Source organism: Odocoileus virginianus, chromosome 8, assembly GCF_023699985.2.
Source record: "Odocoileus virginianus isolate 20LAN1187 ecotype Illinois chromosome 8, Ovbor_1.2, whole genome shotgun sequence".
Taxonomy (NCBI): Eukaryota; Metazoa; Chordata; class Mammalia; order Artiodactyla; family Cervidae; genus Odocoileus; species Odocoileus virginianus.
This window is the reverse complement of record NC_069681.1, coordinates 37,266,054-37,282,391: the sequence shown is the minus strand read 5'-3', so window position 1 is coordinate 37,282,391 and position 16,338 is coordinate 37,266,054. Positions and strand designations below refer to the sequence as shown.

At 40.4% G+C, this 16,338-nt stretch overlaps 1 protein-coding gene across 7 annotated transcripts in view; it reads right to left on the bottom strand.

Moving 5' to 3' along the window:
- DZIP1 (DAZ interacting zinc finger protein 1) overlaps positions 1–16,338 on the bottom strand; it is a 50,101-nt gene that overhangs the window by 11,956 nt on the left and 21,807 nt on the right. For 5 of the 7 annotated variants that reach the window (XM_070471504.1, XM_070471508.1, XM_070471502.1 and 2 more), the window contains exons 11-16: positions 15,174–15,314; positions 14,668–14,716; positions 13,159–13,215; positions 10,647–10,703; positions 5,265–5,324; positions 1,015–1,157 (exon numbers count right to left, since the gene is read on the bottom strand). In XM_070471504.1, the coding sequence (XP_070327605.1) occupies positions 1,015–1,157; positions 5,265–5,324; positions 10,647–10,703; positions 13,159–13,215; positions 14,668–14,716; positions 15,174–15,314 (507 nt within the window). The remainder of the gene's footprint in view (positions 1–1,014; positions 1,158–5,264; positions 5,325–10,646; positions 10,704–13,158; positions 13,216–14,667; positions 14,717–15,173; positions 15,315–16,338) is intronic. The other 2 variants (XM_070471505.1, XM_070471507.1) reach the window with 1 other exon arrangement.

The window sequence follows — 16,338 nt, the reverse complement described above, 5'->3', positions numbered from 1 at the left end:
TGGTGTAGGGTTCCACTCAGATGAGGTTTAAGAACAAACAAAACTAAATCTGAACAGTCATTGCCTCTGGTTGGGGAGTATGAAGCAACAGCAACTTAGAAAAGCCAAAGACAGTCTTCTAGGATATTGGAAATGATGGATTTCTTGACCTGGGTGGTAGTTACAGATCATATACACACACACCCCACATACAGGCATGCAAATGTGTATGTATACATCTTTGTATACAGACATACATTCAGATACACACAAATTTTAGCACATGTGCAGATACACATATACACATGTATGCATACAGATCCATGCACCTATATGCACATGAATACACAATATCTACACACAGATCAACATACACAAACACAGCACACGCATCTGCACACATAAACATGCATGCAGTGCATGTACACAATGCACACATGTCCATGTGCACAACTGCATAAACCACCCACACATGTATGCATACTTTTGCATTACACATACACACATGCACATGTACTATGTATACTCATGCAGAAACAGGAATATATAAATTCCGTTTGTTCAATTAAGTTTGTGTATTTTATGTATGCAACTATTCAGTCTGGCAACAACATGAAATACAATTCATTCACCCATTCATTTAATAAGTGCTGCTGATTTTGTAATAAACATAGTTTGGAGCTAACATCAGAATGTAGGCAGCTCTGCAACTGCCTACAGGCAAATCCTGGCTCCTTCATCACTAACATGTGACCTGAAGCAATGACTTCACCTTTGCAAAATGCAGATGAACTAACTGCCACTTATCTCAGAGATCAATCTCTATGTTTAAATGAGTTAACACTGGGAAAGCTCTCTGAAAGGTGTCAGGCACACAGTGAATGCCAGCTAAGTGTTTAATGAATCATGTCGCATTAGGCTCTGGTCTCCAAATGTAACAGAACTGACATGTCACCTCCTCTTCTCTGATCATTTATTATTTAGAAAACAAAATAAAACGAAACCAGTAAATATTCCCAAAGTGGGTGAACTTACTGCATTAATCCCCAAGGTTTCCAGTTTCTCCACCAAACTCTGCTCCAAGACAGTTCTTATTTCTTTAGTGAGGGAAGGGTTATTCTTCAAAGTTTTCCTTATATGTATCTTGTTGTCATTGAATTTCTGTTCATTTTCTCTTCCTAAAATAAGGTTTTTATAATGTGTTAAAAGGAATTAAACAAATGCATTAAACCTCTAAGCAGAAAATGGCAAAACACAACTTCTAAACAGCAAGCAAGCATTTATGTTTTCAAGTTTTTGAATATTTTAGTCATTCAGCACAATATATAATCCTTAAGTATTATAGCTTTTAAAATTATCTTAAGCCTGCTTCAAAACTTCAGGATCTTCAGACTTTTTCTTGATTACTCAACCAAAGTATAGCTAGATAAGTAATGTGAGCAATAAGTCTCTAGAGAAGCAAAATGGGAAAAAAAAAAAACTTATTGAGAAATTTAATGTTTTATCCTAAAATTATTTTTACTACTTCCTAAAGAAATCATTTCTTCTAAATCCAGTCAGAATTAGGTATCATCTAATGAAGAAAAAGCCTTATTTCTTTTAAATAATTAAGTTTTATGTTATATATTTAGTGCATGTTAAGTTCACATAAAATTTCAAAATGTGAAGATTATCATCTCTCTCAAAATACTTACCAAAATGAAAAAGAAATTAACAAAACTCTTAGGAAAAGTATACTTTGTTTACAACAACCTAAAGTTAGAAACAAAAAATAACAGGCCAGAGTCTCTTAATGTGTCCTTCCTTATTCCTTTTATTTCCTTCCAGAAAAAAGTGTCTAGTTTAAGAAGGTTTGGAGAAAGGGGCAGGACTGTATGACCTTGAACAACTGAGTACCTATGTCAAAGGAAAATGAAGGCTTAGGAAACAGTCTCAGCGTTGGGCAGTTCAGACCCCTAGTGAACACCACGGGCAGATCTGGGAGAAGGTGGTGATGGTACTATCGTCACTTTGAAGCCTGTTCTCCTAACAAAGCATTTCACCCAAAGAAAGTGGCACCAAATGCCACTACCCAGGTCTGGGGCTTCAGGCAGATCCCCACAGAGACTCCACTCTTTCAAGGTCTCACCTGCCTCAGCAGATGGGATTTTTAGGTTCCCATGGCACGTGGATTTGCAGAACATCTTAACAACATGCCTTTTGGTTAAGATGCTTTCTAAACACTAGCTCAATTCCAATAGTAAAGAATATTTCTGTTCATTATTAACAAATTTCAGGCAAAATGAGCCACATTATTACTGGTCCATTAAATAGGAGGGAAAAACCTGCACGATGATGCTTTTCTACACTTTGCTACTGTGGCTTGCTAAATCAAAATTATGAAATTTTATATGAGTCTATATGGATAAAAGTCAGACGTAATCTTAAATTTTATATTTTTAGCATTTATGCTGCTGTTTCCCCAATATTCTGAAACTACCAAAAGAAAAACAACTTCTGCCCTAGGAACTGAGTCCATCAAAACCTAGAGGGCTTAGCTGCAGTCAACGGCTGTCGCTGACTTTGGCTGCTGGTTGGTCATCAAGTCTGCAACTGTCTAGGGCTGAAAGTAAAAAGAAGTACCGAGAGAGCCTGGAAGTCATAGAGCTACTATTGAAATAGATGCACCTCCTGTCTCAATTGGGCAAAGATAATTCTTTGGCCAGCATCTCAGATATAAAAGAAATAACACAGAAGCACAGTCTGAAGCGAGGCTCTGGGACATGGGGCCACAAGCAGGGGTCAAGTGATACCCAGAACAGACTGGCCACAGTCTAGAAGAGTTGCAAGGCCTTTGATAGAGGTAACTGAATTCATTTGCTGGCTGGTCCAAGTTAACTTTCAGCCCTGATGACAAGTTCATTTTGATGCCTAAGTTCTCCCAAATGATGGAAGATTTCCCTCTGTCCTTAAATTCCTTCATAAGTGGGTGCTCACTTTGGAAAGTCATTTGTGAATAATTAGAAAAACTTTTATAGGAAGAAGTCTTATGAGCCTGGGTCTGGCAAGACAGAAGCAAGAGAAAGAAGGTAGAATAGATAGGAAAAGATAATCAAGTTTTTCTGTAAAGGTGAAATGAATGACTTGAAAGATGATCAGAACTCAAGATTTTAGTTAAAGCACATATTGTCTCACCAAGATCAAGACAAACTATTCTAGAAATCAGCATTTCCTCTAATTAAAAAATGGAAAGCATGCCCAAGCAGATGCCCAGGCTAATGCATAACAGTCCACACATGTAATCAGTTATATCAGACTTATTAACACACCACACCATTCATGGTAAGCAAATAATTGTAGCATAAAGCACGGAGTTAAACAAAACAAAAAGCAACACACAATGGAATTTCTGAGTTGGAAGGGGCTTGATAGTCTAGTACTCAATTTCCTCATTAGTCACAGGAGGACTCTAAAACCAGAGAGGTAGAGAATTCCCCAAAGACCATTCTGCAAAGGCTGGACCTGTTTGCCTTCCTCCATCACTTTGTTCTTTGCATTAAACCATGGAAAACAGAAAACCTGGACGTTAGTCCCAGCCACTGTCACTAATTAAACTCAATGACCTGGAGCAAGCTCCTAATCCCCTTGTGTTCCAAGTTTCTGAAAAATAAAATAACCCCTAAGATCCCTCCTGGCCCTCGCATTCTAACATCCAACAGAAGTGAGATCAAGTCTGCCTCAAAGGATGAGTTAATTCTTGGTAAAAAGCTGTAGTGTTTTTGCAAATCACTGCCAAAATTTAGCTGCACAGGCATTTGTCTGCAAATGCTAGTACAAGCTGAGGAATTTATTGATGGCAATTAATTTGCTGCTAGCCGGCTGGCTCCACGGAGGCACTAAAAGATACAGTCACTGGTTTCTGTAACAGTGCTCTGGGACTCAGTTGATCCCAGTGGTTCTCAGCGCTCACCCATCTCCACCAGAGCTGTGTCTGAACACATGGTGGGTGGCAAAGATGAGTTTCCCAACTTGGCTCCCTAACTGTGGCAACAGCCAATGATGGTATTTGCCATCAGCAATGCAAGCCTTACATTGTCTGAGTAGAAGAAACCTAAAAGAAGTCCAGGCAGAATATGCAATGGGTGAAACTTGGAACTGAAACAGTGATGATGGACAAACCAGGATTCCTCTTGGAACCTAGCTGACTCATTTCTAATAGTACGAACTATGTAATTGGAGACACTAGTTTCAAAATTTTGGACCCTATCTATGAACCTCCTGCACATTTCATAGGAATTCTTCCAAGAATAAGGGATCTTGTGTTCTAGATATCAATAAATGATACTTATGAAAGAGCAAGCATGTTACATGCAAGAAAATGAAAAAACAGATCATGCAGATGTTACAGATATGCTTGATCTAGTTCCTTCTCAATCTGTATCCTTATACAAAAAAAAAAAATTTGGGAAAAATCTAAAGAACACAGAAGTTATAACAAACATTAAGAATTTACATATTATAATGTATAATTTTACTTTTTTTCCTAACAAAAATTATACAACCACAGCCCATATAAATATTAACAATTTGCTTTCTCCTGAAGAAGTAAAATATGGTAAAGCATTACTAAGGAGAAAATTATGATAAACTGATCCAAATATAATTGTTTTAAGATCATTATAAAATATTATTAATAATGTAAGTAAGCATTCACAGACTTTAAAAATGAGCTGACAGGAAATAATTTTTATTATTACTGCCAAATAAAGTGAGGAAGAAGTAATAATTTTAATTAACTCCCCAAACCTGTAACAGCTCTGATTCTGCCATTGAGATATTCTGCATGTAAATATTCCACATTCAGAGCCTAGACATTATGCCTTCCTTGCTATTAAAAACAATTTTTGAAATGGGCACTTTACTTATTCATTTGGTAGATTCAGGTTATGAGAAATGACTACTGTGGTCTTAATATTTTTGTATAATCTGGCACACAACTGCGTCAATTTGTCATCTGATCAGAAAATCTTGGCATTGACATAATGGCTTAAATTTTTTTTCAAGTTCCCCGACATAGAAAATTTCTTACTCATATGCTAAAAGACAGTAAAGCAGGGTGGAAATATAACAGCACATTATGGGAACAGGATGCCAGAATACTACAGACAGATTGGAAATGTAATCCAAACCTAAATGCCTTCCTAATTTTGATACACTACAATAAAACTCAAGTACTTTCAAAGCTTGGGTTTTAGCATCTAAATGTGATTGATGCAGATATAAACCCTGATCAAGCTCATTGTTACCTTTTTCTTCCTCTGAAAGTTCTTCTATTGGTTCCAGTATGTGCGATGAGAATGCCTGTTCTATTAATGAGGAAAAATAAGAATAGTACAGACAGGACAACAGCAAAGTAAAGTTAGTTCCTTTCAAACAATTTTGAAAGACATCGTTCCATAGTACTTTAACCAGGCCTGAAATAGCAGGCCTGAAATGGGAAAAAAATATTAAGGCAAGGCAGTCAGTTAAAGCTGGTTACTTTTCCACAGTATCTGCCCTTTCTATGTATTTTCTATTAACTTCACTCTCAGGAAATTATATTTTTAAATAATTAGGTTAAAATTTCTTGCTCATCAACTTAGTGCCAGACATGATTTCTTTAAGGCACAAGTACACAACTACAAAAGTTCTTCACTTATCCCTAAAAATATTTTTGACACAGATATATTTTCCTTATATCATATATATATATATATTTCTCTATATCTTATATATATTTTCTTAAGTCTTATATATATTCCTTATATTTTATATTTTTCCTTATATCATATATGTATATTTTTTCTTTATATCTTAATCAGGTAGTTAAATGGAAAATTACTGAAACTATTTCAATTTCCAAAGCTAAAAACATAAAAAATTCCCAGACCCCTGGGGTTCCCACTTCTTTTTAGCCCCAGGGCCTTCAAGTAGAAGGACTAAAATAGTAGAAGGAAAAGGAGAGGTCTCCTGAGGTCAGAAGGAGGACTTAGACCCACTCTCATACACCTCTGTGTCCCTAAACAACGTTTCATGTGCTCTCAGAGAATCAACGGGGTAAAGCTGTGGACAGATGACAGATGAAGGTAGGCTCTTCCCAATCCCACCCCAGAACAGTGAGCGGGGCAGATGTAGTCTCTGGGTGACTTCCCGGGGAAATGTCCCCAAGCACACACAAGAAAACCCGGGGCAGCATGGATAAAGCAAAGCCCATCCATCAGCAGAGGCAATAGGAGGTCAGGGTTTGGCTGAAGGTATAACTAACCACAGCAGTAAGGCATTAGGCACAGAGTGAAATGCAACCAAAACTCTGGCTTAGGAGGTGCCTGGTTCACTTATTTTCAGCCTGGAAGCTGATACAGGTTGCCTGAACAGAGAGCTGTTCATTGGCTCCCACAGACAGAAGCCATTTCATTCCACCACCAGACCCCAGGGTGGGTGACTGGGGAGAGTAATAGTGGCCAGCTTCCAGGCACAGAGACCTAAGTGCTTTGCGTGTATTACCTCAGATTTACTACCTCCTACTTTGAAGGCCTTCTAATTTATTAAAGGGTATTTCTGGTACTCTATTTTAGGCATATACAAATATATACACACACACACACATATATAATAGCTACATACAAAAAGATATACTTAAGTGTTTATAACTAGGCTCTCACAGCTAGTTCAGCAATATAGTCAACATCTCTAACGCTGACTATATGGGAGAAATGCATTTTAAGCTACTTTCAAATGAACTTTCAGCACACAGTCTATCAATAAATAGGATTCCACTTTAATTCTAAAACATAAACATGGCCCCACCACAAAGGAGCATGTGATTTGAACCCTGTAACACAAGTGCTGAACACCACAAATGTGCTTTTGAATTTATTATTTAGCATCGAGATTTTAAAGTTATATGGATGAAGAAAAAAATGTATAACTATGGGTGGTGGTGGATGTTAACTAAATGTGGTGATTATTTTGCAACATATACAAATATCAAATCATTATATTGTATACCTGCAAATAATATAATGTTATGTGTCAACTGTACTTCAATAAAAAGTTTAAAAATTAAAAAAAGTAAGGTTACACAAGTATTCTCCTAATTTGAACTGCTGAAAACAGAGATCTAAGAGGATAGCTAATATTTTTTTAAGTCACATGGTTTATACTGTATTGTAATTTCTGAAAAAGACGAAAAATAAAAGTTATGAGGAAAACTTTTATAAAATCTTACAATATCATAATATACATACTTATTATATCATAGGGATAATCCTGTGCTTTATCTCTCTTGAGTCAGGATTAATGGTCAAAATCTGACATTCCCTGCAGTGGTACAGAAGGCAGGGGAAGGACAGATTCCTGAATCTGGACCCCTACAATAATAAAGGCTGAGGAAGTGAGGTTGACCAGACCCCAGGGCACCCAAAGCAGGCTGATGTCCCAAATATGGGATGGAAGGCCTGCCACCCTCATGCTTTATAAGCCACAGGTCCAGCCTCCAGTTCCTGTCCTGAGCTGAGACCTCCAGGGTAAGAGTTGAAACGCTCAGAGGCTTCCAGAGAAATCCTTATGTCAGTCTCCCACCATTACCTCCAGAAGAAAAACTCCCAGTTCTTCACCCAGCCCTTTCTCCACTGGCTGACTTTGTTGGACTTCATCGCCCCACCCTAGAAGCTAATGTTTAGCTCATGCATGCTCACTGACTTCTGCTCCAAAGGCCTTGCTTCATCTACCCTGACCACAGCCCAGTGGAGTAGCCAAGACTCTTCTCCCCACTGGCAAACAAGGAAACCCAACGGTCTCACGATTCAACCATGAATCCAGACTATCTGCTTCCAAACTCCAGACTCTTGGCCATGAAGCTCCAATGCCTTCCCACTGGTGCCCGTCAGGTTTGTCTTGCAGACATCGTCCAGCCAGTACCTGAGCTCATCACGTTCTGGCCTCTCCCTCCCCTTTGCTCCCCAGTCATTCGCACAGCCTTTCCACCAATCCCACAGAACAGCTGTTATGTTCACTCCCTCCCATTTCATCACCGTAACCCCAATCCCTAGGTAAGCAATCTCTTGTTGCTCAGTTGTGTCCGACTCTTTGCAACCCCACGGACAGTAACTCGCCAAGCTCCTCTGTCCATGGGATTCTCCAGGCAAGAATACTGGAGTGGGTTGCCATTTCCTTCTCCAGGGGATCTTCCCGACCCAGGGACCGAACCCACATCTCCAGTTTGGCAGGCAGATCCTCTACCACTGTGCCACATGGGAAGCCTGACAAAAAGAAGAGGAGACCATTCAAGGACAGACTAGGAATCTCTCAGACTATGTCTAAAACCGCCAACTGATCTCCCAGCTCAGATTCTTCGTCTTCCTGCAGCCCAGCTCTCCAATCCTGCCATGCTCAGCCTCTGAACATTCACCAGCTATGAAATGCCACAAGAGCAACCCAAACAGCTTCAGTCCATCACTTAGTGGTTGCCATAGCAACCTCAACCAGCATCCCTCCAATCTCTTCTGCACATTCTCCACTCTGTCAACTAATTCATCGGCACCAATAATTCACATCAGTGCTCTCCTGCCACCTTTTGCTGCTACTTTTTGCCTGTCTCAGAGGAAAGGAGCAGCCAGCACCCCTCTGCCTAGGGCAACCCATATCTTGTAACTGCTCAGCTCGACTCTGGACAACTCCAAAATGCCCCTCCCAGCTCTAAAACCCCCAGTCAGATCTGCTGAGACCTCTCCTGCCGCTGCATCTGGGATCAACATCCCTTTAACGCCCAACCCTGCTTCTCTCACGGGTGTCGTCTGAGAGCAGTGCCCAAATCTCACCTGCAAACCTCCACCCCGGAGCCTGTGTCTCGGGGAACCCAACCTTAGCTGGTGAGTAATCATGAGATTTTTCATGGTGAAGGACCTCATCAAGGTTTGAGATGGAACAAAAGGAAAGACAGAGAGGAAGCTGGGCTAATGAATGTTGTGCAATCTGTGACCAACCCTCCCTGTCCCCTCCAACCCCCTGCCCTCCCCCCTGCCAGCACCTGGGGAAGCTGCCACGGCTGGGGGCAGAGGTAGTGGGCCCCCGCCAAGCCGGCTCCTCACTCCTAACCATTGAAATGCTCACAAATCGGCTTTGATCCCAATCCAAGGGCTGTGGGCCTCATGCCAGGCCAGCATTTAAAATGAGCATTTCAATCGCAGCAGACGCCAGCAAGGGAGATTGGCTAATTCATGCAGCCCCAGCCTGGGCAAGGCAGACTCCACATGGAACACGATGCTCTAGAACTGACAGATTTGTTGGGACCCTGGAATTAGCCCCAAATAACACTCCATGCCAACCATATGTGTCCCTGATCGGGCACTAAAAATATAAAACAACGAAAACATGGCCCTCGTATAATGTCAGATAGGAGGCTAGCAATAACCAAGGGGAAACAAAAGAAACTAAAACACATGTTGACATCCAAGAAAGAAGTAGCCAGCAATGCCTTATAAAAATCAACTCTAAAAAATGAGGCAACAGAGAGATATTAACCTGACATCAATAATATGAATAGACAAAAATTGTTAGAAATAACTTCCTCATATATTCAATATTAAAGAAAGTTTATGTAGGTCAAACATACAGTTTATCTCTGTTACTGGTTCAAAGGAAAAAAAAACCCTGCATGTCCTAACACTTGAAAATAATAACATCCAATATGTGAAGAATTTATGCATTACGTATTATAAACACACCCAAGGGAACCAATCCCCCTGAGATAATCTTAGGAAAAAAATCAGGGGCAGTAAAACACTTCATGAATCAGTCAGTGAGTAAAAAGAATAATTATAAAAGGCCATCATACATGAACCACAATATTTCTCAAGACAAAATGTCCAACTCGACTGGCCATGGATTTAAGTCCAAAGTAAAAGGCTAAATAGAGAAGTGGAATGAAATAATCATTAGATTCCAGAAACATTTGTAGTTAAGACAGGAAAAAGATGGCCCCCCTCCCACTTTAATTCACTTAACATACAGCAGATTACAGGAAAACAATATATTGAAAACACCATAAAAACTGCTAGCACCTTAGTTATACAAAAGTATGTTTATAAATATTCACCCTGTCTACTAGATCATGTTAATAACAATTATTACCCTGTGACCTGGTCTAAGACCTGCATCCTGGCAGCAATTTCATCCAGGGGTTCCTACTTTTTCCTTTGGTTTCCATCACGTGTCTTTTCTAGATTTTCTCAACCAATCCCTGAAACTGTTTGCTTAAAAAAGGTGACTAGCTGCCACATTGAAAGTTATACAAACAATCACATATGCCCTGTGGCATGTGCTGGTTGGCTGGTCTAGTAGAAAGTCACCCTCTTACCTGATACCTACTACTTTCCACCAAAAATCACAAATCCTCCAAGGAATATTCAGAGTTAAAAACCTCTACCTGTGAGCCCAGCAATAGATACATTTTCTACTTTATGACTGGTAGGTTTGACTAGTTCATAGTAACATTACATAGGAAGACTGCAGTTTTATTAACTGTTTTGAATACATCAAAATGTTTTTTTTTTGCATAAATAACCCCCACAGAAGCACTTTTCAGTTAATAAGTTATCTAACTCAGATGGAAACTGTATATAAAACGTTGAGACTTTGCTGAAACTTACCATGTGCCATTGTTAGACTTGACTTCGCATCCAGTGTCTGGGGGGCTGGAGTATTCACTGAAAAAGCATAAAAATGTAATTACAGGGTCCTGTATTTACAGCATCAGCATCTGAACATGAGGATAAACTGAGTATTCATCAAACTAGTCAAGGTATATTAATATACAGATCATGAGGGAACAAATGTTTCAAATAACAGACAGCACCAACTAACCTAAACCAAATTTATAACAATTTGAAATAAAATCCAGCCTTTTAAAATCTACAAGTCAGTGGGTTTTAATACAGTCACAGAGGTGTACAGCCATAACCACTCTCAAGTTTTTGAACATACTCATTACATGTACGCCTCTCCAAATACCTGTCTCTATTAGCCCCATCTCTCCCTCCCTGCAGGCCTGGGCAACCAAGGATCTACTTTCTATCTCTATGGATTTGCTATTCCGGTCTTTACTTATAAATGGAATCATACAATTAGTTATGTGGCCCTCTGTAGTCTGCTTACTTAGCATCATGTTTTCATGTTTCATCCACGCTGAAGCATGTGTCAACATTAGCATGTATTTTTATGGCCAAATAACCTTCCATTTTGTAGACAGACCACATTTTATTTATCTATTCATTAGTTGATGGCCATTAGGGCTTTTTCCACTTTTTGGCTATTAAGAATAATGCTGTTGTGAATATTCATGTACAATAAACCAATTTATAAGACTACCCCAATCACTAGGCTGAAAGACGCCTTTTAAAGGCATTAATTCAGGTACAGCCTTTAGAAGACTATGCCTGATTCAAGTAGACTGAACATTCTTTACATCAAAATATCTCAGAAAATTAGATTCCACAGCCTCTCTTCTAACATCTGACAATTTCTATCTGAGGTTCCTCTCTCAACTATTTGTCTATTAGTTTACTGACTCTTTCCACAGCTTATTAAAAACAGATCTTTAGTTCTAATCCTATCTGAGAAATACTGGTCACAGCCCCAGTTACCCCTGTAGGCACACAATTTCAGCTTTCCAATGGCTACTATGAAAGTGTTCAACTTCTAACTATGAGTACACTGCTAACAATTCTGGAAATATGGCCTTCGAACCCACTTGCAACTTGCTAAGCTAGATCCAGGTTTGACAAACGACAGTCTATAAGACATACCAACACCTGCCTGCCTGTTTTTGTAAATAAAGTTTTACTGGAACATGTTATTGTTTCAATGGGCTTCCCAGGTGGTGTTAGTGGTAAAGAACCCACCTGCTAATGCAGGAGACTAACAGGCACAGGTTCGATCCCTGGGTCAGGAAGATCCCCTGGAGGAGGGCATGGCAACCCACTCCAGTATTCTTGCCTGGAGAATCCCATGGACGGAGGAGCCTGGCGGGCTACAGTCCATGCGGCCACAAAGAGTTGGACAGGACTAAAGCAACTTAGCATGACTGTTCCAATACTGTGCTAAGTATAATTAAAATATAAACGATAATAATTGAACGTCTTTTAATTTTTCCATACTTCTCTGGAATGCTTCTGTTCTCCCCTTAGCTCTACTCTTGCCCTCTCCTCCTCAGCACCTCTCAACCTCTTCAGCTTCCAGGACCAACATCAACAGGCCTCAAGAAGCAGTTGAGCATTTAAAACCATCAGCCCCTTCCAGTCAATTGTGCCCAGTTCCCAAACACACTCATCAGTGTCCTCTCATCATTACAAGTCCTGGGCCCACATGAATGGCTGTTCCGTGCCCAGCCTCAGGGCAGTGAAAGCGAAAGTCACTCAGTCGTGTCCGACTCTTTGCGACCCCATAGAGTATACAGTCCATGGAATTCTCCAGACCAGAATACTGGAGTGGGTAGCCTTTCCCTTCTCCAGTGGATCTTCCCGACCCAGGAATCAAACCAGGGTCTCCTGCATTGCAGGTGGATTCTTTACCAGCTGAGCTATCAGGGAGGCCCTCCCTTAGCATTCAGATCCTGTTCACACACTTTCCTGAATGGAACAAAAATTTTTCAACTGTTTATTATTAGGAAGACAATGCATCCATTTCTCAACTGTACAGATTATGTCTTTTTGGATTCTAGCCAGATCCTGACAGCTCTGGAAGACAGTGGTGCTGTGACTTCGTGAGTGACTGACGGGGGCTTTGGGTCAAACCCTGCAGCACTGGGTCTCAGAGATGCCAAAATGTGGGGGTCACGACACACAGTCACATCGTCACAGTGCTTTGCCTTGGGAAACCCAGAGCACACACTGGGGTGATGCCAAGGAATTTTTGGCCATTCCTTTATTAGGCAAACTGTAAGGTAATAGGTATGGCTAACCAAAACCACCACAAAGTCACACGGACATTTACAATAGTGGGTTTTAGAACCAGGTCAAGGCCAGGAATCAAAATAGATCATTATGTAATCTCCAGACACACTGATGTTCCAAGAATCATCTCAAAATAATAAGTAGAAGTTATATATGGGTTTAAACACTTTAAAACTATCTTTAGAGCTCTGAGCCTATTTCAGAAACTTACTCGGTACAGTTGGGGCAGCTGGCTTAGATTCAAAAGTTTGCCAGGTTAAAAGACTCCCTGAAATGAAAAAAGATAAATTAACAACAAAAACCACAAGGTACAGGTTATATTTTGCCAGTGCACATCCTAACATTTCCCCCTAAAAAAATAATACATGAAATGTACTGACATGTAGTGTCTTACCCAACAAAGATGTTTAACATAAATCCCTTCAAAGTTAACTTTTTCCTAAAATTATTTTTCAAATATTTATGCCAATTATGCAGATATTCCTAATTATCTGAACTATAACTATTCCAAGAGAAGTTACAAGGAACTACCACCCTTTCCAAAACTTTATCTTAAAACAAGGAAAGCAAGTGTAGGCCAATCTCATTTTACTGCACTTTATTGTACTTTGAAGATACCGCACTTTTACAAATTGAAGGTCTGTGGCAACACTGTGTTGTTAGGTAATGGTCAGCATTTTTAGCAATATAGTATATGTGCATTTTTTTAGACATAACGCTATTGTACACTTAACAGACTACAGTATAGTATAAACATAACTCATATACACTGGAAAGTCAAAAAAAAATTGTGTGACTCATTGTATTGTGATTATTGGATGTACTGCAGTGGTCTGCAACTGAACCTGCAATATTTCCAAGACATGCCTGCATTTCTCATGACCCCAGAAACAGAGAGGAAACACAATCCATACACCCAGTGCCAAACCCCAATTGGCATCCCTCAAGTAGATGAAGATGGCTTACTATCTGAGACAGATGGGAACCAAGACGGGGACCACTCAGAAGGCAATCAGGCAGAAGGCAAACTTGATGCTATAATGGGAGACCTGTACTTCTGACTCCCAGTCACCCTTCTCACCAGTTCCTGAATGCTGTGGAGATGGGTGGCTATCATTGCTATTTTCAGTAGGCTGTATATCCTCCCACTATGCTTAGAGCAAACCCTCAATCCCAGCCAACCACAGTGTAGAATCGCGCATCAAGCCTCCATAGCACTTTAGGATAATTAAGAGTTTACTATCAATACCAATAGCCAACACTGATGAGTATTTAACAGGTGCTCTTTACACGTTTTTCTATTTAATCCTCATAACAAGTCTATGATGTAAATACTACTAATATTCCAGCTTCTGAGCTGAGGAAACTGGGGCAGAGGCTCACAAAGCTACAACAGTGCCAGAGATGGGAGCTGAACCCAGCCTGCCTCTGGACTCTGCCCTTTTAATCCTAAGTCATCTAACTGCACATTCATCCAGAGGTACAGTTACTGAGCATGTATTATGTGCATAACAATATCCTGATAAAAAGGACAGGAGACCATTTGATGACAGATTAGGTATTTAAAATTCTTCAACTCTCTGGGTTGTGGTAACAGAGCTCCCAAGTCAAAATGTCGTCTTAGCACCTGTGAACCGTCTCAGCCCCACATTCACCAATGTTCAGCGCATGGTCAGGGTGGCCCACCTTGCCTTCAGCACTGGGATCCTGGTCCACTTACCTTTGGGTTCACTGACACTGTTTAACGGTTTACTGGTGAACTCTTTAATCTGCAAAGAAGAACAGTCTTTCAGCGATCCATGTTTGAAACTAGACAGGGATGTACTGGATGATCAATAGATACTCGGCTCAGTAAATGAACCTTTTCACTAATTGCCCCAAAGACACAGGGCATGTGGACTTTAATGACACGGAGACAAACTTTATTTTATAAAAGTAGCATTTGGATTCACCTGCTTCTCAAAGGAATTAGCGAAAGAAATTCTTAGATGCCTTCACATTTATCCTGAATTCTAACTGAATAAATCTGATTGCACTACACTATTTAAAAAATACCTTTAAAAAAACTATTTTATTGACTTGGATAAACAACCATGGTGGGGGGTGGGTGGGAAGATATTCTCTCCTCATCTCATCCAACTTACAAATGCTCTAAAGACACACGTTCTTAAATAAGTTGCACTGGTTACAGAAAAATGTGCCAATATAGTATATACACCAAAATACCTGCTGTCTCTGAGTGATGATCAGCTCGTTCTGTTCCTGGAGCCTCTGCCCTAGCTCTTCTATCCTTTTCTTATAGAAGACGTTACTTGCATTTAGATCATCTATCATGGAAGTTCGAAGTTTCTCTATATGTGACAGGAGCTGCAAGGAAGAAAGGCATCCATATGGAACCAGCATGTAAATTTCTTCTTTCTGCCGTTTGTACGTACACACCCCGCCTTCTCACTGGCTTACGTCATCTACACATTGACTAACTCTCTGATCACTGTGTCCCAAGGCCCTGGCTGTTACAAGGGGCTTCATCTCTGTTCCCAGGGAGCTCATGGTTCAAAATAGCAAACACCGATCGTGTGAACAGTGGAGTGAACGTGACCCATTACATGAACTCACACGGGGAGGAGCAAGGATAAAGGACTGGGCCACCCACAGAGCAACTCCGACCCCAGGCAGTCCTGTCCTTACAAGTCCACACACATCATCCCAGCTGGAAAGCATACTCCCCCAGCCAGAGAGCCCAACTTATTATTTTGTACAACTAGCAGTCTCTGTCCTTTAGCAGGTTCTCAATAAATATTTACTGAGAAATGCAAGGGGGTTGGGAGTTGAGGAAAAGAGGAAGAGAGGAGGGAGAAGGGTGGAGAGAGGGTGGAAAGGATGGATGGAGGGAGGGAACAGAAGGAAAAGAAGCTCAGGACAGATAGATCCAGAGATGCACAGATTCATCTCTAGAGGGAATATCAGTTCTGGACAAGAATTCAAGAAAAGGAACTTTCCTGGTGGTCAAAGCTAAGATTCGTGCTCCCAATGCAGGGGACCTGGGTTTGATCCCTGGTCAGGTAACTAGATCCCACAGGCCACAGCTAAGATCCTGTATGCTGCAACTAAGACCCAGTGCAGCCTAATTAATTAATTAATTAACTATTTTTTTTTTAAAAAGAATACAAGAAGAATTCAGTTTCAAAAATTCAAGGAAACATTCTTAAAGCAATTTCAGATGTTGCTTAAACGGCGGAGAAAAAAGCCTTGGTAAATGGCACGAAGTACGTTAAAGCCTGTGGCCTGGGAATGGAGACAGGGACGTGTGGGTCAGAAAAGGCGGGTAACTGTGCTCAGAGGAGCACAGAGACATCCTGGAGCAGCATTTCCTAACTGGAGAGGTCTGTCT